The sequence below is a fragment of the Camarhynchus parvulus genome, chromosome 4 (genome assembly GCF_901933205.1).
Source record: "Camarhynchus parvulus chromosome 4, STF_HiC, whole genome shotgun sequence".
Lineage (NCBI taxonomy): Eukaryota > Metazoa > Chordata > Aves > Passeriformes > Thraupidae > Camarhynchus > Camarhynchus parvulus.
In genome coordinates, this window is record NC_044574.1 from 12,280,195 (window position 1) to 12,307,914 (window position 27,720).

Below are 27,720 nucleotides of genomic sequence, written 5' to 3' on the forward strand. Positions count from 1 at the left end.
GACTGCAGGACTAATATGATTTTGTTAGTGCTCCACAGTGACGCATCATAGAAGCAATCACTTCAAAACCATCAATAGCAAGCAAAATAATGTTCAATATGCTCACTTTGCAACACAGGTCTTTTTTGCATTGAGCAAGTTTCAGAAAAGAAAAGTTGTAAATAATTAACCAACAAAAACACCCACAGCTGAGGCCAGCAACTCAATTAAATTCAAAGTTTATTCCAAAATTATTTCTTCTTTCATTAACAGCAATAGGATGCTTTTCAAGATTATCACTTGTATCTTGAAACAAAACTTCAAAGATATTACCTATTCACCTGAAATACATCATCAAACATTACTGAACCTGAAAGTATACAAAGAAAGTCCTTATTTCCTTTGGGTGAACAGTTACTGTAAAGTCTTCTGAGGTCTCTGTGCTGTTGAAGAACCCTGTAAAACACAAAAGTATTGGCAATTTATTAAAGCAGCTTTACTCAAATGGACATGTTATTCTATCACATCAGTTTTAACTCATCCCTTCCCTAAAAGCTAGTGTGTGAGCAGCTTCTCCTCCCTAGAACTCAAAGTCTTATAGAGCCCAAGATGTACCCATTTATAATATTAAAATATACAACAATTTCTCTTCTTTTCACATGCTGACTCACACAGAAAATGTGAAATGACTCTTCCAGTCATGCACCTCTTCTTCATCATGAATAAAGAGCAAGCCAGCAAGCTGCAGGTCAAATAGAGCTCTAAACTCTCACCCAGCCCATTCCAAAACCTCTGCAAGCTTTTTACAAGGCACAATATATATGTAAGTGACAGTAAGGACATTGTCCAAGCAACTAACTGGAATGAGAAATAAAATGAGGTCACCCACAGTATTGGATCTGAGTGTGAGCCCTAACTTGAATCACATCCATAGAGTGCTTTAAGCTGATTACAGCAGAGATTTTTAACTGCAGCTGTGTGTTTTTCTGTAGCACAGGCTTCAACTTAGATAAACACAACTCATCAGCATCTGACAAAATAAATCTGTGCCACAAGTGTGAATTCATAAAGTAGCCACCTTTATGTGGACAAAGAAAACTCCAGAAAGATTCCAAGCTTTTTAACACTTCTAGGCAAAACAAGCTATCAGATAAATACAACAGTCTGGTACTTGCAGGGAATCTTAGCTAAATGTTCCTACCTGCAGGCTGTGACAGGTACCAGGTCCGTCATACAAAACAATAATGCATTTCTAATCTCGCAATTTTTAAAAATATTTTTAACTAGAATAATCATCAAGCCTCAACAGTCAACGGACACCAACCACCTTAATCCACCTACTTTTGCCTGGATATTGTGCAGTCTTCCACTTCCAGCGCTCCAAAGTGTTCACATCCCAGGTGCCTGTGAGGGATCGCTCCTCCACTGCCATCACTGATCCCAATCCCTTCAGCAAAGACTGAGTAAAGAACACCAGAAATCAAAGGAGGGTTCATAGACAAGAGTATCAACTCACCAGCCTAGCACACAGTAAGACCAGACAGAATTTTCAACTCTAGCACTGGCCTGTTAATTGGAGCAAAGACACTTTGAAAATCTGCAAGGTCATGCAGAGGGCAAGGGCAAATACAGATTCACCAGGCTTCACACCAAGAAGCTGAGGTGCTGAAAGCTTCCTCTGCATTGCAGTACAGAGTCTGTTAAAAGGGCTGAAACTCACACTCCCCTTTTTACTGAAACAGAGAATCCTACACATTGTTCCCCATGTTTCTGTCATGACAATCAAAATAATAAACTGCTGCCACGGAGTATAAAGTAATCTATTTCCATAGGAAAGATCAAATAAACATGAAACTGAAAAAAAGTGAGTACATGATGGAAGTGACGAAGTTTGAACAACTCACAGGAATAAACTGTAGAGAAAAAAAATGTTTTCCTTTAATCCTGTCCAAGTTTCATTAATTATAGGTACAATTTTCAAGAACTAAAGAAACAACAAAACAGAATCCTACTCTGTGCACTGGTTAAGGTACTGCAGGAAGTGTTACACTACCAACAGCTCAGCAGAACCAGTCCTACCCATATTTAGCAGATCTTCAGATGAAGTTGCCATAGGCACAGCATGAAGTGATGGCTTCTGTGTTGCAAAGTAAGAAAAAAAAAAGGCTCACTTCCCTCTGAGGTAAAGTTCTACTAATGCATTTATATCCATCTTTTGTGTACTTTATAGTGCACAGGATGTGGCATTCCAGAACCATTTCTCTCTGGAATAAAAACACTTTACTTGGTGGGTTACATTTACCTTTAGAAGGGTTACATTTACCTTTAGATCTACCACCACAGGCTGAGACAGCACAGGATTCTCTCCAACTTCATACAAGTGTCTAATTCTTAGCAGGACACGACTGAAATCTGGATCACCTTGCTTCTGTTCACCTTCAAAAGAAATCAAAATGCATATATTTTCCTACTTCAAAATTAAACCCAAGGTCAAAACTTTACTTTTTTAAACTTTTAACTCTCATAATTTGAACTTAGTTCCTATTTTTTAAAGTTGGCAAGAGGGCTAATATCAGGAAATAGCCAGCTCCCACTTTGACAGGAATGTCACTAACAGGCATAACAAACTCATGCAGGAGAAATATTTTACTACTCAAGCAGAGAAATAATACAGCACAATTAACTTCCTTGATTGAGGAATTTAATGCTTTGAATAAATAAAAATAGTAGCCACAGAAGAGAGAAAAAAAGAAAACCAGCTTATTTAAGTGTAACATCCAGCCACCTTTTGGAAGGCACCTACCCATGTGGATGCTGTGGACCTGCTCTGCATGATTAGAGCTGTACCTCCACCCTGGAATGCTCAGGGTCTGGAGATGAAGATTAGGTGGCAGAGTTACAGGCAAATCATTGACTGAATTCTGCTGAAGTTGTCTGGGTAGCTTTGGTTTATCTCCTCCTTTATGCAAAATGAAACAAAACAGACATTAAACATCCATCACACACACAGGGCTGGCCAGGGCACTGTGGAAGGGTAAAGGGCTTTTTGCTTATTCTGCCAAGGCAGAGGCAAAGTAGATGATATGCTTTCTTCTCCAAGGCCTTCCAAGATACTAAGCAGAAAGCAGCATAATTTTAACTGCCAGAAAAGTGTATCAGAGCTTTCCATAAAACAAATTTCACTTCAGTTTGAAATTGCTATTTCAATACCAGGCTTCAGTTTTAGTTCATAAGACAAACAAATATTTTTAAAAGAGTAACTCAAAAATGGTCATTAAGGACTCAGCACCCAGGAAGCTGATATATGGTGCACTACTTACTTTGCACTAATTCCCTGTGTGAACATTTTGTTCTCATTAGATGCTTTAAAATTTATTTTCCTCTCAAAGTAGAGATAATTATATAAGAAGAGAAACATTACATATACTTGGACAACATCCATGTTTGAAATTAATGCAAAGTAATTAGCAGGCTCTAAATCTGTCTCCTAACTCACTACATGCTAACTTTGCCTCACAGGAGGCTTGAAGCCTGCATTTAAAAACTCAACAGCGTAAATCAAAGCAATATAAACAAGCCATTCAGATGCTAAAGGCAGCACAGGGGACTGAATGATTACCTGATAATGCTCCAAACATCACTACTGGCCTATGCTCTAATGCTAGGCCACTTGTCTGATAAAAATTGTTAGTGACAGGCTTGCTTCCTAAAATAAGCCAGATTACAGGGCGAACCACTGAAGAGTCATTCAAAGTGAGATTGTTATCCAGGTCCCACTGAAGGTTGTTCCATAGTCTCCTGTGTAGCATCACCTGTATTGGGAAGGTAAATGTCACAACAGGAATCAGCCATCAGGCTTTACTTACATTATCAGCAGCCATGAAATTATGCCCACCTAGAAAAAGAAATACAAATTCAAACTTTACCTCAACTTGTCCATTCCCTTGACTTGACACACCATGAGCTCTTTCTGCAAGCAGCATCAGCCTTGTGGTATCATCTTCAATGTAGGCAGTCTGGACCATAGGGTAATAGTTCTGTAACCACACAGCAAACCATGCAGAGACAATATTAACCCAGGAAACAGTAACAGAGAGCAAAGATAAGACACAGCTGGCTTTGGATTACACATTTGTGCCTACCCGAGCCACTGTGTTATTCACATATGCCTTGAATGGTCTTTTCTGCATCTGATACCCATTGTTGTCAGTGTAGAGAAGTTGTCTGGTGTTCAAACTTGTGCTTGTTCTTAGGACTGCTTCACGATTGAAATCCAAAGGCCCAACACTGTATTCTTGCTCTATCCTATGGCAGAGCAGCTTCCCATCGTAGCCTTCTGGTACTGAATACAGCCTGGTGTACACTGCATAAATATAGTCCTGAGAAGTAATATTGCTGTAAAAATGAGAGGAAGGATGCAGAATTTATGAGGTGGAGCACTTAACAGGTTATGACAAAACTTGCAAGGCACTCACGTCATCCCACACAACTTTCTTGCCCATTTTCTTATTTATTTAATGTACAATTATTTTTAATTTCAATTTAACTTTCCAATATATAGATATTCAACCAGAGTAAGTGATATCCTATAAGTTTCCTGCACATTACAAGTGTCACGAGGTTTCCTCATTTGATTTTCTCAAAATTAACAACAAATTTTAAAATTATTATGACTCTCTAAGCAACATATTTACATTGTACAGAATACATGCATTATTTCAATCTGGGTGACTTCAACTTTGATGCAAGAATTCCACACTACTTTCCAAAGGTCCTTAACTACAATCCTTGAGCAATGCCATGTAAAGCCAAAGACTTCAACCAAACAACCAGACTTAAAAGGGGGTGAAGGGTTTATAGACTGATATAATTTTACTACAGAAAATAGTTAGCTCATCAGGGGTCAGAGTGATCTTATAAAGGATTATTTTCTCCTTTCTCTAATTTGCTTTCAAGATAGATATTCACACTTATGAAAATGTATCATTATGTCCAATTTCCATCCAAGTAAGCTATTAACTGCAATATTCATTGAGTTGTACAGAACCAGTTTCTCAACAGAAGTTGCAGTAAAAAATGTACTACAAAGGATCACCCTAAACAATCTCCACATCCATCCATCCCTCCTTTCCTCCCTCCTGCAGCAGTATGTGCTTCAGAAGTGGGCCCATGTGAACCTCAGGAAGTTCAACAAGACCAAGTGCAAGGTCCTGCACCTGTGTCAGGGCAATCCCAAGCACAAACACAGGCTGGGCAGAGAAAGGCTGCCCAGAAAACCCAACACAAACTCAGGCTGGGCAGAGAAGGGCTGGAGAGCAGCCCTGAGGAGAAGGAACTGGGGGTGTTGGCTAATAAGAAACTCATCATGAACCGGCAAATATGTGCTGACAGTCCAGAAACCCAAACTTGTCCTGGGCTGCCTCCAAAGCAGCAGAGCCAGCAGGTCAAGGGGGGCATTCTGTCCCTCTGCTTCCCCTTCATGTGACCCCACCCAGAGAATCCAGCTCTGCATCCAGCTCTGGGGCCCTCAACGCGGGAAACACAAGGACCTGCTGGAATGAGTTCAGAGGAGGGCTACAAAGATGATCAGAGGGCTGGAGCATCTCTCCTATGAAGACAGTTTAAGATTGCTCAGCCTGAAGAGGAGAAGGCTCTGGAGAGACCTTAGGGCAGCTTTCTGAAGGGGACCTACAGGGGAGCTGGAGAGGCGCTTTTGTCAAGGGCACATAGTGATAGGACAAGGGGAAATGGCTTTGAACTTAAAAAAAGTAGGTTTAGATAAGATAAGATGTTAGAATGAAATTCCTTGCTCTGAGGGTAGTGAGACACTGTCACAGAGAAACTGTGGATGTTCCATCCCTGGAAGTGCTGAAGGCTCTGGCCCTGAAGGTCGGATGGGGCTTTGAGCAAACTGGTCTAGAGAAGGTGTCCCTGCAGAGGGTTTGGAACTGGATCTTCACAGTCCTTCTAACACCAACAATTCTGTGATTTACAGGAGGTGCTTCCTCAGCAGCACATTCAGCAGATGTATGATAGTTCTTTGTCTAAATCCTAAACAGTACAAACACACAGAGCTCACTGTTTAGGAGCAACTGTACAGAAGTAACCTCATACATATCCAAACATTCCAGAGAAGCTGTAATGGTGCTGTACCTGTAGAAATACTGCCTTATCTCTGTCATCAAGCTTCCAGACATCACTTCCAACCCCACTGCTTTTGATACTGGAACGGCTGATGTATTTGGAGCAAATAAGTAGTTATCTGAAATGGGTCCTTTCTTTGTGTCTCCATTTACATGGTACTCAAGGAACTCCTGGGTGAACTGGACAGTCTGGTTGGTCTCCCTGAGAATCCACAGAAGAGTAAAAATCATACAACTTACAAACACATTTTGTACATGATAAATGCAAAGCTGAACAGCAACAGGAATGAGGCAGGAAATGTAAGGACAAAAAAACTTTTTTCACAGTGGATTGATTTTGTGAGACTGAGTAAATAAGGACAGCAAAGAACTAAAGAGCTTCCCATTAAGATATATGTCAGTTTGTAAGCAAATGGAGTTTCTATTTTTGTAGAAGATAAACATCTTAAGATTAAACATCATCTATAATATCTCACTGTTTTGATGCCAGAGTTGCTCCAGGATTAAAACTACCCATTTCACAAGAAATGAGGTACACTGCACTGCTCCAATGAATAATTATGTTCACTGAACTTTGTAGCTAGGTAACATCAGCATGATGTGCAAGTTTCCATGTCTAACACTGGTAACAATAAATCAACAGGATAGCAACATTTACAATCACTTACTACCTACTGTATCTCCTCCTCTCTCCACTGAAGCTTACAGTTTTGCTATTCATGACTTATTATCACCATTTTTAGAAAGTCATATGAAGGCAATTTAAGATGCTGCTCTCAGCTACCTGCTCTGCCTTTGGCAACTTGCTGTGAAAACAGGAAAAATCACTTCATCTAGCATATAAATTTATACTGCTAAACATTTTATCTCATGTTAATACAGCTGCCCACAATTTGTATTAACTGAGGAGAATATCCAAGTGTTTTCTACTACTTCTCTTATGAGGCACTTTCAGTGCAGGGGCAGGATCTAGAAGTTCTAACTGCTGCAGTTGAATGTAAAGGGCTTCCCAATTGAAGATCCTGATTTTTTTCAACCTTTCCTCCCATTCTGACTTGTGAGGCCTCATTCTTTCCCATTATCCCAGTGCAAACTCTCTGAAACTCAAGCATTTGGAGCTTGTCTGAAGGCTTGTGAAGAAAGTGAATATTTCATTTCCTCTGCATGCTGAATTCCAGCTCTTGCTGCTTGCCAGAACAGGATGGAAAAAATGGGAATCTGAATTTAGATTTTTGTTCTTCCACACTGTATTTCTCATAGAATCTGGAGGCAGTTATGATCTGGAGGCACTCTGAGAAAATACTCCAGGGCTCTTAGTTAAGGTCCAACTATACTTCTAAAGCTGATTTTAATGATACTGGACAGCAAGTTCTTGCTCTAGGAGGCAGAATTATGAACAAAACTGCAAAGGTGAAAGAGATCTAGCCATCACCATGCCAGTGTAAAAGGGGTCAAATATTCCACCAGTATGTAAAAGGTGACAATCTAAATCCTGAGCAGGCAAAATGCAGCACAACTGCACTGAAGCTGAAGAAATTGGGCCAATTCGCATCAGCTGAGAGAGACCACCTGAAAACCTCAAATCTCACCTAAATCTTGATAATTCTTCCATTTTTCCTACCTGATTAAATGGAAATTCCTCAGTTAAAAGTTTCCTTTCAAAGAGTTTTGTAGCTTTCTACCACAGAAAGAGTGATATGGGACTTGCAAAACACTACTTAGTGTAAGTTCTTACTTTATCACTTAAGGCTCATTGTGCAGCCATAGTGTATGTACTTCTTAGTAATTTTTAATAAAAATGCACATTCACAACCCTATTTTGTTCTAAAGTACACTGAAACTCTGCTGATGTACTATTATTACTGTGATATGTCATGTCAGACCAACTGCAAAGTTAAATAGGGCAACATCACAGAACTAGTATGGAATCCTGCCTGTGCTAGTGGTTGAAGTGTCCTGTAAAAAGAGGGCATGTGAAGCGGGGATAAAAAAGAAGTTTAAAGACTGTAAAGAACATTTTGTTGAGTCTTGGAATTAAGACACATAATACAAATCCTTGGACTTATTTTTATGAATTATTTAAAAAAAACCTGAAATACTATTGAAAGAAGCAGGCAATCTCACCTGTCTGTAATGCTGTGCATCAGGTTTGTGTTTTGGTCAAACACGATCTGGTAGCAGCTGTTAACCACAGGAAACAACTGCTGCCTTTGCTGCCCTGCACGAGCCAGGTCTCTCCTTTTGTACTTGACTGAGCTCCCAACAAAGGCAGCCTGTTCACCATCCAAGGGTTTAATACTGTATTTTCTGTAGCTCAGACCACTTATTGCAACTAGAATATACAGATCATAGGTAGACTGGGACTCCACGGAGCTTTGAACCTGTACATTAGCATATACAAAAATGCTTTATTAAAGAAAATTAATTAGCAAGGTAATTACCTTCATGTGTTGTAAGCCCTAAATTGTAAAAATTAGCTTCTACTTTAATAAGTTTTTAAACATGCCATTCTTATAATTCTAAATTATAATGTAGATCCACGCTGCTTTTAATTGGGAGCCTGGTGAACTTGGATTAAGCTGAGCCTTTCTAGTGAAGCATGACCATGTGCCAAGCCAAAGAGACTGATGGTTTGCAGATAAAGGCAGTGTGGTCTCATGGCATCACATGTGCAGGAACAAGGGACAGCTGCTGTGCCTCACTACCTGACTACAATGTGCCCTCGTGCATGGTCACAGTGGTAAGCCACAGGTCACAGAAACTGTGCAGCTGGCAGAATCTGCTGAGCTATCTGGCATCTCAGGGACAGAGGGGAGCATCTGGAATTGTGTCAGGCCTCTTCAGGCCTCATGTGCACGAAGCATTCCTGGAGATTTATCAAGCCACTGATGGTGATGCATTCTGTACAGCAGATGCTCCTGAGAAAGGCCAGTGCTAGCTCTCACTTGAGGCCACTTTCTTCCCTCCCCTGGAACAGCTGGCTGTGTCTTGGAGCTTGGCTGTGACAGAATGAGCCATCAAATGGCTGCTGACTGACAACAGTTTCTAAGACCTACATTTCTTAATTCTCTTCTTCTCCCTCCCCAAGGCAATCTGTCAATTGCTCAAACAGGGCTGTCAATTGTAAGGCAGTGCTTCAACATAAAAGGATTTATTTGAAACAGCGTTTTTCCACAGAAATAAAAATAAGGTAAGAAGCACCAGGTCACACACAGCAGACATGCAAAGGACAAACCAAACACATTACAAGAGCAGCAAGTCCTTTTGGAGAGTAAAAAAGTCTCTCTTTTGAGACAACAGACAAGTAAAAACAACCCTTGAAGGGCAAGTACGAAAATTCAACTTCAAGAGGAGGTAGAATCCAGTCAAACTGACAAGTGAGAAAAAAGTAACAGAAAGAAACAAAGCTGAAGTACCTGTGCTGGCACAGAACGTCCCAGCTCATCATACACACTCATTGCCTCACTGCTGACAGAAACTGTGACAAAGGTAGTGATGTTCCATGCCAGTGGGTTATAGACAACCACATACAGGTCAACATCTGCAGCACCTTTGTGCAAACAAACAAAACTTGCAGTCACTACATTACGTATTTTTAAAATGTGATATTAAAATGCATTTAAGAAATCTGTCTAGGTGCAACTATCTTACAAAATTTTAACATAAAACCCTGCAGTAAAACTTCATGATTGAAAAAAGGAAAACATTTTACAGTCCTTCATTAAAGCCTCTTCTGCTTTATTCTTCTATTCTCTGACCAATCAAAAAAGACCATGTATTCAGAAAATGACACCTGAGTTGAATGTAAATGCATTTAGTGAAGATAAGCTGCTTACAGCTCATTGTCATGCAGTATTAACTTTATCAGAGTTATACAGAAGATCAAATGAGAAGCCTCATGTAAAAACAGCCCTGTAAAAATCCAAATGGGTCTGTTGCACAGCCCACGGCACTGCTTACATCTGACAGTTTAAAAAGTTTCCAAAGTCAAGATAAAAGGGAGTGTGCAGTCTTTAGAACAGACTTCTTAAAAATCCTTTTATATGTTTTACACAAGCTGGCAGTACATTATAGCAAGAACATTTCTTGACTCTGACTGTGCTCCTTATCATGTAACGCTCTGTTGCAGAGTAAAGTTAGCTTAGTGACTACTCTGATCAGCACCTCTTCCTTGTATTACATTGAAGTGTGAAGCTGAGAGTCAGGTCTAATAAATGCACTGAGGCAGAGTTCTGTCTAACATCAGCTGAGAAATCCTGGGTCTCATAAGGCAAACATGATTTTCTAGCCATGGTTCATAGAACTTAGATGTACACAATATGTTGATTGTTTTGGAGGAAAACATGATAGCTTTCATAAGGTAGCTTGAAAATTGGAAAAGCTGTGCAAAAAGTACCTGGTTCTCCTGAGTCTTTAGTGTAAACAGAAGAATAGACCTCTCCATTCTTCTTTGCATTGTTGATATCAAAGATTATGGAAGCCATTAGCTTCTTTACATTGAGCATTCCATACATCAGGTTATTCAGGTACATGTCCTTCACCTTGGGAGACTCTGTGCCTGTTATACCATCGTGGTGCTGGACCTTGTATTTAAAAGCAATTTGAAAGGTGCAACAGAATGACAATTTCAGGTTTGCATTTGTGTTAACATGATAGTCAACTAAATTTCTTACACACAACTTAAAACAATAAGAGATGACAGCTATATTCAGAGGGAAAACCCAAACAAGTTACCAAAACCAAGAATGCAGCAAATATACTGTAACAAGGCAAGTTTTTCATTTCATACTTAGAACTGGTCATTACCTTAGCAGACAAAATAATTATTGGCAGCAAAAGCACTGAGGACTGCAAATGGTTAATGATACAAGGCTAATCACTTAGCTGCTGAACTTTGAAAAAACAAATTTGTCCTTTCTGTTCTAAACTGCAGAAGTAGAGATTATCAGTAGTTTCCAATTAGCTCATTTTTTCTTTGGTTTTTATTTACTTTTAAGAACAATTTTGTAAATTACAAAACTAACACTAAGAAAAGGAATTTCATATGCAAAGTTTCCAACCACATACTCTTTCACTGGTTGAAGAAAACATTTGCCAGTAACTAAGATGCATGGTTAAGGGGCTGAAGTCATGTTTCAGGACAGTTTTTTGAAAAATTGCTTTATTTTTACTTAAGACTTGCAAAAGGGGGAAGTTATTTCCAAAAATATAAAAGCAACTTTGAGACACTCCAGGTGAAATGCTTAGGCAAACTTTTCATTTGGAAAATAAACATTTTCATTCAAAGAAGAAAATAAATCAATCTTTACCTCTGAAACTGCCCATCTAAGACTCTGAAGCTGCTTTAAGGCTTTACACTTGCAAATAGAACCTTCTGGGTGTTTCTGGACATACTGTGTGAAAAAGGATTCTCCAGCATAAAGCAGTGAACTTGCTCTCCTTGCAATTCCTTTTAACGTGCTCCGAGAAGTATAAAACCCAGTCCATGCTTGGAATGGCTCTGTTTAGAGTGGAACAGATCCAATAGACAACAAAATACCACTTCATTTATACTACTACTACTACTAGTACTACTACTACTGTTCAGCTTCTTACATGAATCCTACTGGGGATTTACACAGCAGCCATAAGGCAGAAAGGTCATAAAGACTACAAAGAAATTCAGCCAGGAACATGCATTTTGAAAAACTATCATCTCTCCTACAGGCCTACTAACATGCAAGTTTGATACAAAGCCAGTAGCAATCAAGTTAACCTGTGTTTATGGAAATTTCTTCCTTGTGGATCTGCACAAAAGAATTTTTTAAGTTTCACTGAACCATGTATTATTATTAGTTGTTAATAAAATACATTATAATCTTTGGTAATTGCTTGATACACACACTCTAAATTTCAACCTTTCAGTCAAAGGGATTTAGCTTAAATTTATTTCTTCAAACTGGAGCAGAAATAGTGATGTGATGACTCCAAACTACTGCAGCACTTCAAACTACATCAAAAGATGCCCTCAAGTGGTTACTGGAAAGTATTTCAACATTCTGTTTGTGTTAATGTTTCAGTAGCCCACAGAGTGAAACAGGAAAACAATTATTTGTTTTTAAATCCTTCAAAACTCTCCTTAGGGGTGGAAGTGTGTGTTTTTTTGGGGGCAATTTCTTTTAAAATACACTAGTGATATATAGGTTTTCCAAAAAGAAGTTGCACAAAGTGTTTTCCAAGGAGCATACATGCAAATGTAATAATCTGCTATCAGCCCAAGATCAAAGGCAAATTGGATTGCCTATTAGAAAATAGCACTTTTTGCTCAAAAAACTTATTTTTGGACTGAAAGGTGCTAGAAGTTTCAACAGAATTAATTCAATTTTAGCTTTAAACACTACAAGCAGAAGAACCACACATATGTATCAGCACAGTACAATGAATGCAGAGCAGAAGGAAATACTTATCTGGGACTTAAAACTTGAGATTCCATAGATCATAGGTGACACTGAGCCCAATAAATGACTCACAAAAAAAAAGGGCATAGCAAGAATAAGAGAGGATTAATCATCAAGAAGCAAAACAGCATGTGGGAGAAAGTGCTCTCAAATCTATACTGCAATTGCCAGGCACAGAAAGTCATTTGGGGAAAAAACTACATCTCTGTGTGGGCACCCAGCTGGAACTCTGAAGGTGCTGCTATTATGCAAGCTAATAGCAATTGAATCCTGCAGGTAAATTATGCCAAAAGATAAAGGAAAGAGCCCAGATGTAAAAGGATATTAGCAGTTAGAATTGGCAATGCTTTTATCAGTAAGTGTTAGGTATGATCCCTAGAGGGAGGTGAGGGAGTCAGGGATCAGTCCATGCCATGATTCACAGGAAGCAATGGTTATTTTTATTCATTGAAAAGTTAACAGACACATTACAGAACAGTCTGAAATACATGTACACAGCCAAAAATGTGATGAAGCAGTGGTAGCTACAATTATGCAGAAAGGTGTTTTAATGAAATCAATGGGATTTTAATAATAAACCAAGCAATAAAATCAATTGATGAGTTTAGAAATTGAGAAATTTGCTGTGTCTTCTCTCTGCATACTTTGACATGAGGTCTAAAAGGGTAAATTTACTGGGGAAAAGAATTAAAGAGATGCTGGGTATGGCATGAACTTTTTTGTATTTTTCTAGTACTCTTCAGCTCTGCTTGAAAAGCTAAGTCAGTGCAGCATGTAAGCAACAAGGAGCAGCAAAGAAATTTCGTAACACTGTATTACAAAATTTCAGAAATACTGACCATATTTTTATTTGTTTAGACTTCAGTTGTAAGAGAATTCTTTCCCACCCCAGAATTTCAAACTGTTTTCTTTAATGAAAAAGGCTAGACTTTCTCCTACAGGAGACTTTAGGGGTTCATCTACATTACTGTTTTGTTTGGATCAGGTCATTCTTACCTAGTATGCTTTGCTTTAGAGAAAAGATTGGATTTGGAGCTCACAAACTGGATTCCTGATGGATGCAAAAGCATTAATGGGCATTCAAGTCTATATGACTATAGTAGAAACAGGCATTCCCCCAGCCAGAGAATAATGTACTCTGTCTCTTTGATTAAGAAGGCTGAATAAATGGTTTATTAAGCTATACTATATTACACTAATACTATACTAAATTACATAGTTAAAAGATATAAAGAATACTATACTAAAAGAGATACTAAAGAAAAACCTGTGACTGTTTGAGACACCCAGGACACAGCTTTGACCCAATGGGTCAAGGAATCAAAACAACCTTCACTGGTGTCCAATTAACAAATCACTTTGGGTAAACAATCTCCATAACACATTCCACATGTGCAAAACAACAGGAGCAGTGAATGGAGATAAAAATTGTTTTCTCTTCTTCTCTGAACTTCTCACTGCCTTTCCCAGGAAAAATCCTTGGAGAACTTGTGCCTGCTGCTCTCTGTGAAGAGAGCTGAGGCCACATATGACTAAATTATAAATTTCCTGCAATTACTTAAGAGTGTGGACACCAAATCCTCAACATTAACTGTTTCATTGTGGGAACTCCCATCCCACTGTAGTAACACAGAACTATCCCAAGAGCTTTCAGATTGCCTTGGTCCCTTGGTTACCTGTAGCTTCTCCAGACATTCACAGATCACTCCACATCCCATTTTCCACCTCTGGTCTAAGCTATGCATAATCCAGTTCTTTTAAACAGTAAAAATGGGACATTGTTCTGTTTGGCCACCCACCCATCTTTTTTACACAACTAAGTTGGGATCACCTAGTCTGTTGATGACACCTCAGAGAGTGAACAAATCTTATCAGAAGGCATTTTTCTTCTTTATTGCTCATTTTCCCTCATTAAAATTTTACATATGTACATTTGAGGCAGACATTAGGCAGCTGTGAACTTCATTACCTGTTGAATATGGAAGAAAGTCTTGAGAGTCCCGAATTTCCCATGTAAGATTCCTGCTGTAGACTGCTTGGAAGTAATCACTGACAGTGGCATACTGGACAGTCACTCCAAACTCAGCAGAATGTTTGTTAATGTAATCCACCAACAGGTCCATGTTAGAGTACTGAACAGATGCATTAAAGAACTGTTTGTCACAGCCCTGAAATTCCAAACACAGAACAGCCAAATCACTTTGGGTCACATATTAAGGAGGATAATTTTTAACACTAGTCTATGTTCCAGGGGTATTTCTTTTGATAACTGCCCATATAACTGATACTAGTTACAAAACTATCAAGACTGGGCAGGGTTACTTGCACAGATTGTCTGTAATCATGAAAAAATCATAAAAAAGCATAGAGTTTTAGAACCATATATTCTCTCTACTTCTTTACATACCATTATCACAAGCACAGAAACCCATAAGTTTTCTTACATTACTGCAAAACTGTGTGTTTGGATCTAGATGTTAGGGGTTTATTTGTACTAATAAAAACTTCTCCTCATTCCAATTTTCACTATAGCACAACTACTGAGTGTTATATTTTACCTCTCACTCTCTACAAAAATAATGAATTCAATATAAGCAACAGTGTCATAAACACAGGAGAAAAACAAATCAGTGACTCATCAGTCAGAAAAAGTTTTTCTTTGTAACAACTGATATTGTGGTGAAATAATCCATAAAGAACACACGTAATCCTTTAATATTGTAATTATGAGACCTGCAGCATCCATCAAAATCAGAAACCAGACTGTACACTCAGTTTAGGCAAAGTTATTCTTTCCTAAGGACTGAAAACAGCAAGAGCACATCAGTGCTATATGTACATGCAGGATGTAATTAACACAGCATATTTCTGAAGAAAGTGTTTGGATGACCAAGCTGGGATATGCTTGTCTATGTCTCTAGCTAAAATACAAAGATTTTAAAAGAAAATGATTACACATCTGTTAGGAAAGACCATGTATACATAAGTGTCACACACTTTCCTATAATGCTACAATTTTGTTAACACCGAGTTATGTTGGGCTAAGCAGTTAAAAAAGATCATTTAAATAGACAAAGCAAGGGGTAAAAAAAAGAAGCAATACTGCAATATATAGTCATGCAAGAGGTTATTTTTACAGTTTTGTCACTTTTTTCTATCTAGAGTAGGGTGGAAGACTTGATAGATAACCAGCAGACTATACAAGGAAATTTTAAATATCATTACTAGTCAGTCATTTGGACCACAGTTATTAGAAAAACACTTCAGTCACATGGTTTGTACCAGCATTTCTGCAGTACCTGCTGCAGCAAGAACCATCCACTTACACTCTGGTGTGTACCTGTCTCTTCTAAAGCAAACACTGACCAGGCACTTACCCATGGCCACAAGACGTCCCCTGTCTGGAACCAGGCTGCTCTCTCCTTGATGTTTGCCACCATGGTTTGTGCATACAGGTGGACGTTGGCATCTGTGACAGGGAGACTCATGTTTGGATAAACACCATCTTTTGGTGGATCTGGGAAAGTTGCAAATCCATTCCAAAAAAATCCTGACCTAAGTAGAAGCAGAAAGCAGTAAGCTGTAAACAAGATTTACTCAACTGCGAAAAACACATCAAAAGGTGCTGGTATAAAATGGGAATAAGAGGCAAAAAACCCCAGTTTATATTCATTGCTAGTACTTAGGTTTAAGTATTTATTTGGGGGTGGAGGTAGCGGGAAGAGTCTCCAGTTTTCTTTCAACACTGTGCAATTTCTCAAGTCCCTGCTGCTTGCGGGAATAGAACAAAGAAACCATAGGACAAACCAGCAAGCTTTGTAACAATGGATGGATGGATGGAGGATGTTCCTCCTAGTAGACTTGATTTTCAAAGAGTATTTTACTGGATAAACCAGAAAGCAAAATAAATTTTTCAAAAGTTCTCAAATTTCTTCACAAAATTAATGGCAATTTTTTGTTGCTGTAGTTTATACAGGGACAATAGACACAATCTCAGCTCAAGATAATGCTGAAAACCTCCCATTGAAAATCAATTATCAATAGCCAGTTCCCTACTGAGCTTCCTGGAGCTTTCAAATCTTTACTTCCATGCAGAGAAAAAAACCAACCCAGTCCTGCTTTGGACATTTTCTATTTACAGTAATTTATTTGTTTCACATTTTTATTCTATTTTTTTTAATAAGCACTGACATTGTAAGTAAGTCACTGTATTATAAACAGATGAAAGCCACACCTATGTTTCAAGCCTCCTGGTGTAAGAAAACAAGTCTGTCAATATTTAGAGGTATTTTTAATGCCTGTCAGCACCAAGTGCCACTTTTGAGAATTCAACTGTTAGGTACTGAGCAAACTTCTTTATTATGGTGGAAAGCTGGAGATGCTTAATAATCCTTACTCAGATCTATAGAGTCTAGACATCTCCTTGACCTACCACAGGTCAAGAGAAAGTAGTAGGATACTCTTGAAAGAAAACAGTCAAAGAAAATGCTTAAACCCCAATAACATAAACTCTCCGAAGTGAACAATATTTCTGCATATTTGGGAAATCTTTGGACCTGTTTGAAAAAGGTAATTGTGATGGAGTACAGTAGCTGTACTGATCCATAACATGGGTGAAGATCTCCTGTCTTGCAGATAAGGAAGGAGAGCCCTGCCATACAAACTGAAGCTTCTGGAAAACAAAAAAAGGTAAGAAACCATTACCCTTGATGACATTCACAGAAATACATCATTAACAACTTAAGACTTCAGAGTTCACATCTTCCCTTCCACCACTTCTAATACTTTTAAGTACTTTTTCTGAAGATCCCATGCCAATGGTATCCCAGGCAAGGTCCTACACTATGTACAGGAGGCCACACCAGTGCCTCTTTCCATTAGAATTGATGCAGAAGGAGAGGAGGCAGCACAGTGCCAGCACACTAAAATCCAGAGATAAGCCTGGCTTATCACAGCCGTTAATACCTTAGCTGTTTCAATGGAAGCTGAACACCTATAAGCTAGAAAAGATCACCTATAAGCTAGAAAAGATCCAGATGTAATCTGACTGCACTGTAGTCAGTGGGAATCAATGTTTAATGGATGTTAATGTTTAAATTCTACTGAAGTAGAATTTTACTGTTTCGGAAGCCTTCAGATTCTTAAGGGTCAGGAAAAAAAATAGCTGGGCAAAGATTGTCAAAAGGTCATAAAAGATTTTAACAGAAAAAAAAGAACTGCAAATCATTACAAACACAAGGTGGTACGTCCAGGCTTCACTAAATTCAACATGAATTCTGTTTTCTTCAGAAACACTTCAGTTTTACCCAAGATTCATAAAAACTGCCTAGTGCCCAGAACACAGTGTTGAAAGCCCCGTATTTTCACATAATGTAGTGAGTAAAACAGATGACAGATAAGGGTCCAACACAGTGATATGAAAAGCATTTATTGTGTATGGGACACTGTGCAAGAGAAGGCAGAACATGAAAGAAAACCTGAATTCAGCAAAACCATGACTAGCTGCCACTTTAACTGACCTAGTATCATTAATTTTACAGGCACAAATAAATGTTCCAAGCCTGACAACACAGTGCCCAAAGGTTACAAAAAAACCTGCTCACGTAAAACCCAACAGATACGAGATTCTCTCAGGGAAAGCTGGAACTCCCAGATGTCTCTACTTCAAACACTCCTAATTCAGTGTCCTTTTAGACTTGCCCATTTGCCCACATTTTGTGTCTTCTTCAGGCTAGACTCCATTTTATCACTGACCAGAAGCCATGAAGACATTAATTGACCATATAACACAGATTTAATATGTTTCACCATTACCACACGCAATCAGCATCTCCCATTTAAACAAGAAATACCTACATTTTCTTGCCCAGATGACAGAGATTCTTATCTTAATGTCATGGTTTAGATTACTGTAAGTAGAGGCCAGCAATGGTTTCATTCCTAAGGGGATTTTTACCTTGTTTTTCTGCATGTCAGCCTTCAAATCATAGTCAATACGAGAAATAAGATGAGCATTGAAACCAGCCAGAGCAAAAAGAGTTGGTGTTGTAGCTGAAGCTCCAAAAGGATCAACATGCCAAGAAAACTGAGGCCTGAAGCCAAAAGTTTCATACAAAAACCCATGACCTTCTGCAAAGCAAAATTTGTTAAGGTTAGAAACACTTCTAGAAGTTAATTTCGTAAGTTTAATAAGCATATTGTGATACAGGTAAGCTTCAAGTGCTTCTTGCTGCTGTTTCTCAAAGGATTCAAAGTTTTGGGAATATAATCATTCACACCATTTTCATACTGAAAATGTTTACATCATTATGCCAAGTATACTTATTAACATTATAAAAGATTACAACAAAAAGGAATTATGATTAGAGAGGTCTCAGAAAAAGTACATAGCTACAGTTTAGGTTAAGGCTAATAGCCAGGTTGGAATCTGCATGAAAACAACAACCTGGGGCTTAGTTTAAGTTTGCTTAAAAACCATAAAACCCATTCTCAGAAAATTTTACTCTCATATTAATGACAAAGGGACAGGAAAGCAAACCATCCACTAAAAAAACTAGCATTAATATGATTATCAGTCATATGAAAAGAAAAAAAGCCAAAGGTTAATAGTGAACTTGATGTTTGATGTTATTTACAACTAATGTTACTAATTGAGTTACTAATGTTACTAATATAGAAATAAGTTTTGAAGAAAGAAACCCTTGAACTAGGAAAGCCCAGACAATAGCATGAACTCAGAAAAATCATTTGAATCAAAGCAAAACCACCAGGAAAGCAGTAGATTTTATTTGGAACTCAGGTATATTGCACTTGGATACTCATGATTAAAAAAAAAAAGAAAAAAATTAAAAAGAAACAAGAAATTGCAGATCATTATTTCATGGTTACAGAATTATGCTCAGAACTATCTGAAAATACAATCATATCTTCCCTGGAATAACTCTATTTCAAATTTTAATATCACATTTGAATAAGTGAGGCTGCAAGGCCTCTTTCCACTTCATCTTTCCCATGGTTAATATCTTCCATAGCTAAAATATTCACAATGTGTTTCAGTATTCTGATAGAGACATATTTGAAACAGGGTTTTCTAGGCTTCTCCAAAGGACTGGAATTCTGGACAGACAATAGAAGACATGAAATCTAGACCACAAATGTCTGCACTGGCTTTGTCCTCTCAACTTGAACTCCACATAATCAATTTTCTTTGTATGTACTCAAACTGAATAGAGGGTTCAGGACAAACAAATGAGAATTTTAAAATACATTAATACTTTTGTTCCTGGTTAATAGATTACCAAACTTGAAATTTCTTTTTCTAAAATAAAGATTATATTTACACAGAATGAAATGTTAAATTAGAAAGAATGTCTTTTTCAGCTAACTACAACGTACAGAAAAGCTGTGTTTGTGTTTAACAAAAGGACTCTTCAATCATTTTAGTATTTTATTTAAGAAGTCCTAGGTTCAGTGCTCTACTCTAAGCCCATAAAGCAACTTTTAAACACAGGAGCGAGATGAGAGAAAAAAAAAGTTCACATCTCCTCCTCCTCCTCTTGGCCAGAGTGTACTGAGATACAGACAAGGAACAAGGCCAGTGGTGCTGTGCAGTCAGATGCAGAAAATAACAGAAGTGTTTTCTGTCCCTTTGGTGTCCCATGTAGAAATACCACAGCCCTGGCACAGTTTCCATCAGCCATGGCAGCTGGTGCTGACACATCCCTCCTGGCATAAAGCAGACATCTCTAGCACAGAGGTGGCATCAGTTATCCTGATTCTGTTTGCACTGACCAATGCAAGCAAACCCATGTACTAAAACACTCTTTAAACATCAGATGGCCAGGTGTAACATACAAATGTTAGATGCAAAAGTTAGAAGATTAAAATGGCAAATAGTGCATCTCTTGGAAATATGCACCCCTTTCTAACAGAAAATTATGATGATTACAAATGAGGGTTTCTTCACCAAGGAAGAATTTCAACTAATTTTAGTTGACCTCAGTGACATTCCCTGTGCCCCATTCTGCAGAAGACCTTGCCTAAGCAATACAACCTCCCTGTGCTCTGAATTTCCACCATGTATTTTCTTGAGGAGTGTTTCATACCCTCAATTTCATCATAACTATCTTCCCAGAACTTTGCTCTCAAACACACAGATACACACACAAAAGGCCTCTGCTTCAAACAAGTTTCTACCTGACAAACCAGCTTTTGGTAACCTTTGTGCCTGCTGCAGAACTGTCATGTCAAAACTAATGGGTTTTTGTTTAAGCAACAATTTTTATACGAGTAACACTTCCGCTAGTAAAAAATAAGAAATGCTTTAATTAGTTCTTAAGAAGTCAGAAATTAATAGCGATTTTGGAGAGGAAAAAATGAAAACCAAACAAAGCCTCCAAGGTCATAACAATGAAAAATAGAAGTTAAATGCAAATCTGCATACCCGTCAACTGTAAAATCTGATCATCAATTAGTGTCACAGCTTCATCATGCATCACTTGCCCTCCAATGACAAATTCCAGTCGTCCCTCCTGAAGCAACTGATGGACCTGTGATGTTGAAATTAAGACACAGAACATAAGCATCATTTCAGTCCTATCCAAAAAGGCTGCAAATTCATTTGCTAGCACATTACCTAGACACAACATTCATCAAGAAGGCATCTAGGAGAAAAAGTGAGATAAAAGTGAGATCCAGGGCTGTCTGTACTGAGGCCATCTAAAGGAGAATAACAGAGGAAAAAAAAGGATTTCCATGTGCTGTACAGTGCACTGATTTATCCAGGTAACAGGAACAAAGGATGCCAGGTAGACATTGACTTTTTGGTGTTTTCAGTAGTGCTGTTACTATGCCTTTTTATACTGCCTGAACACCAGACACTGCACTGGCAGCAGCCTGTAATCCTGCCTGCCTCAAGGCACCTAGAGATGGAGGATTAAACCAGAAGATGCTAATGCTTCTCCCAAAATCTTCCTCCTGCTGCATCCAGCTTGGCTTAGGGAAGGCACTTGGTGGCTGGATGAGGGAGCAATATGCAATTCCTTGCAAGCAGCAATGGAGCCCCAGGCAAGCAGTAATACTCAGGGCTTTAACTGGAAACTAGATCTCTGGGATCCAGGAGAGAGACAGACAGTGTCATCACACCATGGCCACAAACATCTCACTCCCTGTGCATCTGTCTTGCCTTTGGGGCACAGACAAGTTGCTCAACTTGTGACTGACAGAATGCTTTATTAAGAAATAGTTATTCCACCGGTTTGCCTGCCTGAATAACCCACTGATAACCTCAATTTCTGGTATTTTTCCTAGTTTAAAAAATTTCAGTATGTTACAACCTGCTCAACTTTCAGTGGTGGCTTTTTTTTTTTTTTTGGGGGGGGTTTTTTTTCTTGGTGGGGGAGGGGGGAGCTTAATTTCAGCTCCTAGAAACAACAGATACACTGACAAGTACAGCCTTCAGCAAATGCTGGATGAAGAGGGGGGTGGTGTTTGGAGGGAGGAAGGAATAGTCTATATTCCTTTCTAAAAACATCAGGAGTCTTCTGGTTTTATTTTAGTTACTTTAGAAATTCAGAGATATCTCAAACTTCCCATAAGTAAAGTTTATGCAAATACGTATTTTAATCCTCAACATTTTTTTTTAATCTGTCATGTAGGATGCCATTTTTAGAGCTATTATGTTTATTTTCCCAGGAACCTTCAGTGTCTACTCAGATAGGATGCCAGATTGTCAATTTTGATTATAATCATTTCTCTCCTTCACAATGTTGTGAAAACGCTTCAGGGCTCAGCATTCCTAAATTAGTTCCAGCCGACTGTGGTGACTGATTAGCATGCTGGGAGACCAGATAACTGATATCTGGTGTCAGCACAGAACTGGCCCTGACCTACATGAAAAGAATCTGTAATTATTATTCCCCATTTGGATGGATGTCCAAAATATACCTCTGATCCAAACTTGGGGCCACAGAAATGTTTTTTTAATGTAAGTTTTGTGGAACCACTGAGAGGCTGGAAAAACAAGAAAAATAATTCAAGTAATTTAAGTAATACCAATCTTGCATTTCCCCAAAAAAGAAAATAAAACAGTATCTGTACAAGACAAGCACTTTTTCTGATCAGAAGGGAGCAAAAGGAAGGAGGAATGGAGGAAACAGATGCAGTAGTACTATAAGCAGCAGCACGCTATGCTGTTAGAACATATCTGTGATCCTTGGGACCATACTACCATCAACTCATGCCTACAAAGCAGACAGAAGTGGCTACACATCTTTTTTTCCCCCCTAGTTAAAGCACCCAGACACCAACCCACAGTAAGGAGATAGGAATGGTTCACACAAGAAAATTCAGTGTAAATAACATGTGCTAAGAATTACAAGGTTCCCATCTGGCTGAATACTGCTGCAGTACATTTCACTCTTACATATTCTCTTGTCTGAATTGAAAAACCAACTTCTGTACCCAGGTGTGGAAGAGGTTTTACAGCATTTTCTGAGTCAGAGAGAAGTTTGATAAGAGTATCCATGTTTACCCCCGAAAGAATTTTCTACCAAGGTCATTGACATAGAAACCAAGAAAGAAACAAGGATAAATAAGAGAAAACTGCAATTGTCTGTTCCAATAAGCACTTTGTTTGTCTCTTCTGACCAATGGGTAAACTTATGAGTTTTGTAAGAATGTATAAAAAGCATGCATGCTATAATAAAAACAGGTTTGAAGCCTTCTGAAAATGGAGTGTGTTGCTTTGTACTGTGACCATCTCAACTACGACACCCAGGCTGTACCTTTCACTAGTCTTTAATGCTATAGTTCCAATACAAAGCTCCAAAACAACACTAGAATTAAATCCTAGATGCTTCAAAACAAACTAGAATCAAGCAAACTGCCAAATGACAAAAAATAAAAAAAGGAAAATTAAAGCCAGAGTGCCTACAGAAAATCATTAATGCGAGAGTTCAAGTGGAAAAAGCAGGGCAGTAACCAGAGCGACCTAATTTCAGGGACCAATATTTGCAACTTGGTAATGTTAAAAACATATAATTTATCTGCAAATTAGAGTTTCAAGGTTAGACATGCAGGTTTAAGAGGAATTAGTTTTAAACACTTTAATTTTGAGAGAAGAAACTATAAAGTAACTGGAGAACTGACTATACAGTGTGAAAAAGCAACAATTACAAGTAATTATGCTAAGAAACTAAAGTCTGAATCATAGGTACTAAATTTTGCACTACCAAGGTCAAATGTGGTACACATTATTCTTCTGGATTCCACATAATAGCAGGAATAGATATTAGAAACATGGGCCTTGACTTTACATTTGGCTTACAGCAGCAGAACATACTTGAAATAACACCAACATACCTTTGAAAGTTGGAGGACTTTCCTGTCCTACAAAGCAGTTCCTATGCTGTTTTCTTCCCCACTTACAGTACAGCTTTCTAATTAAACAAAACTACAAGAAAATTGTCCTACAACAGGCGAATATGGGCAGAGTTTACAAACACTGTAAACCACCTAAACCCAGCAAAATCTCTTCTGCAACATATCAGCTGTGCACAGGCTGTTATTTGAATACAGAACATAACAGAAGATTTAGAATGGTGAAGAACTATGTGAAGAAAACCAGACAAGAGGTGTGGGTTTTGCACAATGCTTCAAACATTCAGAACTTTAAACAAACTGAAATGTAAAGAACTGTTGATAGGATCCTGGTAACAAAACAGACTGTGGAGTTCTAAGTGCCCATGGGAAGTTGCACCTGTACACCCTTTGGTTTTAGGATCCAAAATAAACAACCAGCTGCTAGCCTATCAGTCCAGTCTTTGATTCAGCATGTTTGTTTCATGTCAGAGGAAAGAAGAAGTGACAAATAAAACTCCACAATGATGTTACTAGAAAAAAATCACTGCCATTAAATGTACAGTCACTGCTTTGCTGTACTATCTGTGCTTACAAAGGGCAGGTTTTTGAGCAGTACTTAACTGGAAAGAACAAAAAGTTCCGTCTTGTGAGCAGTGAGAGGTGTCAGATGTTTTAATGGATATTGGTGCAGCCTGTTTCAGGTTCACCCACATCTCGAAGTAGCATGGCCCCAGATAAGTAAGTTGCCATGAAACAAGAAATGTAAAGTGTAAAAAATCTTCAGTGCAAAGGTTACCACCTCCTACTGCTCTAATCTATAGCTGGGGTTTAACCTCTTGCAACTGCCTTTAAATTCCTTTAAGTACTAGATTCAGAGGCAGCTTACATCAGACCTGGGTATAAAGCAAATGGTGAAGTACTGTGCCCCTATTTATCCCCTGAAAAGTGTGAATTCTTTTTTAGTAGGAAGCATGGTTCCAGTGTAATTTACCTGCTGCTTCTGTGTATCTGTGGCTACCATATCCCACCAGAGTCGAAAGAATTCCTGCTCCACTGCAATAAATTTGCGCTGTTTTCCTTTCATCAGCTCTTCTATAACGGTAGTGTACACATTTGCTGCATAAGCGTGCATGCTTTCCTGAAAGGAAAAAAAAGTAAATAAGCTCTGTTTTACCTAAATTAAAATGGCTGTTTTAAACACTCATTGGGCTTGAAAAGAGAGATACTAAAAACCTCACATTTGCTGCATGCCTCCCTTGTGGCCTCGGAAAGATCGAGTGCTGTTTACATACAGCCTTTGGCCCTTCTGCTTCAGAAACATCCTCCTGACTGGGGACCTGACTAGATCAAGGTGTAGCTTCTCCCAAGACCAGCACCAATATCAGCTTTCTTTTAGACACACTAGGAATGGCTTACCCCATTCCTCATTGCTCACCTTAAATCACTGATAGTATTTTGCACCACCATAAAGATCCCACATGCACACTTCATTCTCCCATTCCAGCTCTTCTTTTGATGGCCTGAATTACCAGAATTGCTTCTTCAGAGTGAGTGTGACACTGTGCTGTGCATTACCAGTACAATGCAGTGATGCATCTACTGTAAATTATACTATCATGAAATATAACTCTATTTTGCTTGATGTTTTAGGATAGAGTAAAACCAAGCTGGTAAAAGAATCTTAGAATGAGTTCAACTGTTGACACAGAAAGTGTGAGATTTTATGCATCTACCCTATCTTGCTCCTAAAAACATCTCTATTCCAGAATGAGGCCTATGAACCTTTATTGCAATGCAAATTTGACAGCTGTACCCATCAAATAACCTACCACAGTGTTATATCCTATGATATGGTATCAAATTAACAACACCATGTTAATTTTGAAGTTGTGCACACAAGGAGATACTTTTTGTACACTTACCTCGACCAGAACAACTTTTGTTGACCAGATCATCTTCCACCTTTTACTTAATTTTAAAGGGATAGAGAATGTCTAAAGACAACAGCCAACATCCTAGGATTTCCTGAGATGTCTGTCTTTCCTTGTAACAAAGTTATCTGCATGTTATTGGACAATTATTTTACACTAACCATAACACTTGCCTACTTAAACTACTGGTACTTAAGAAGATGCACCACAAAATGTACATCTAAAGTGGTTGACACATAGATCTTTCCCCACTGAAAAACTAATGGACATGATATGTAAAACATGAAGGCAGAGTTTCAATGTAGGTAAATTTCCAAAATGAAAATTACCATTTGAAACAAGGAGATGAGGTAATCCAAATCAGAAATTGACTTTTCCTAGCCCCTTGCTTTCCACAAAAGCAACACACTTTTGTAAAATTCTCATGCCACTAGAAAAAGGAAAACATTTGACTGTAGGAGGAATGGCTTAAAATACTGTTTGGTTTATCTAAATAATTTCTTCCTCAATTATTTTCCCATTGCTTCATAAGAGTTTTTTGAAATCAAGATTATTAGATACTTAAAACAATGTGAAATTTTAACTAAGGATTTGAAGTTTCAGTTTTGTGTTCTCTTACGCAATTTCTGAGTATGACTTTGAAGTATTAAAGGAGAAATTCACTAATCTTTCCTAAAAAGGGAAGACAAAATAACATGCACAGCAGAGACAGTGGGTGAGCCACTAGCTCTTTTTTATTAGTTAGGCCTAATGCCACTTCACTCCAGTGAGTGAAGTACCCACAGCATCTTTCACACATAAATGAAAATAATTCATAGTAATGAAGAAGAATTCAGTATTAGGATTTCGACTCAGAAAGGTAAAAGGTATGAGGCCCCACCTGATGTATTTTGCTCTGCATTTCATATATTTAGTAAAAATTAGTTCAGAGGCGCTAGGCTCCAAGCCCACCCAGCCATTGTGGACCTGGGCTCCTGCTCTGTTCTCTGAAGAAATGACAGAAGGCTTTCCTGGGGTTTTGGCTTTGTAACAAGATTAACGTAAAGACCATGAAAATCTGCCACATAATCAAAGCTCCATCAAACAGAATTAAGACTTTCCTTAAAAAAGAGAAAAAAAAAAAAACAAAAAACAACAAACCAAAAAACCCATCAGGAGCATCCTGCTGAACACAGGCATACACAAACCCACAGCCCAAGGGCACGGCTCCTAGGCTAACTATGCCTCCTCCAAAGGAGGATCCCGAAACCCCAGGGGACGGCGGGCACACCAGGCCAGACTCGGCGCAGGAGCTGCACCGGACAAGGATTTGCGCGTTCCTCCGCCGGCGGCGCGCACCAGAAGCCCCGGGAGGCGGCGGCGCGCCCCGGGAGCCCCGGGAGGCGGCAGAGCCGGCGGCGCCCGGCCCCGTTCGGCGGCTCCGGGCAGCCGTGCCTGCGGCTCAGCCCCGGCCGCAGCGAACCCACCCCAGCCGTGCGGCGCCCCCGCCGACCTGCACCGTGTACACCCAGCCGACGTCCATGTGGCTGTGGGCCACCACGAAGGCGCGCAGGTCGCCGGCGGCCCGCGGCAGGAGGGCGAGCAGCGGGAGCAGCGGCAGGAGCAGGATCCGCGGCGCGGCCATGGCTGCTGCGGCGCTCCCGCCGCACTTCCGCGTCCCGCGGCGCCGCCTCCCCGAGCAGAACGAAATAAATAAATAAATAAAACGAGGGGAAGGAGTCTCCTCCGAGCGGGAGGGCTCCGAGGCCCGAGGGGTGGCTCCGCCTCAGCCCCGAGCGGCGCTGCGGGGGCGGGAGAGCGCCGGAGCCGGGAGCGAGCGGCGGAAAGCGCAGCCCCCGAGCGGCTCCCGCTGGGAATTCCCGAGCTGGA

At 39.2% G+C, this 27,720-nt stretch overlaps 1 protein-coding gene across 1 annotated transcript; it reads right to left on the reverse strand.

Annotated features, from left to right (window-relative positions):
• Positions 1-202: 202 nt before the first annotated feature.
• On the reverse strand, positions 203-27,678 carry MAN2B2 (mannosidase alpha class 2B member 2). Its single transcript, XM_030948003.1, has 19 exons — positions 27,344-27,678; positions 24,912-25,058; positions 21,003-21,108; positions 18,516-18,688; positions 17,116-17,231; positions 15,937-16,114; positions 14,529-14,727; positions 11,432-11,622; positions 10,519-10,705; positions 9,539-9,672; positions 8,247-8,503; positions 6,133-6,324; positions 4,122-4,374; positions 3,906-4,016; positions 3,599-3,791; positions 2,783-2,938; positions 2,303-2,415; positions 1,321-1,438; positions 203-435 (listed from the first exon to the last, which is right to left on the reverse strand). Exons 1-19 carry the CDS (start codon positions 27,473-27,475, stop codon positions 341-343), a joined length of 3,051 nt encoding a protein of 1,016 aa, XP_030803863.1. The 5' UTR covers positions 27,476-27,678; the 3' UTR covers positions 203-340.
• Positions 27,679-27,720: the final 42 nt, after the last annotated feature.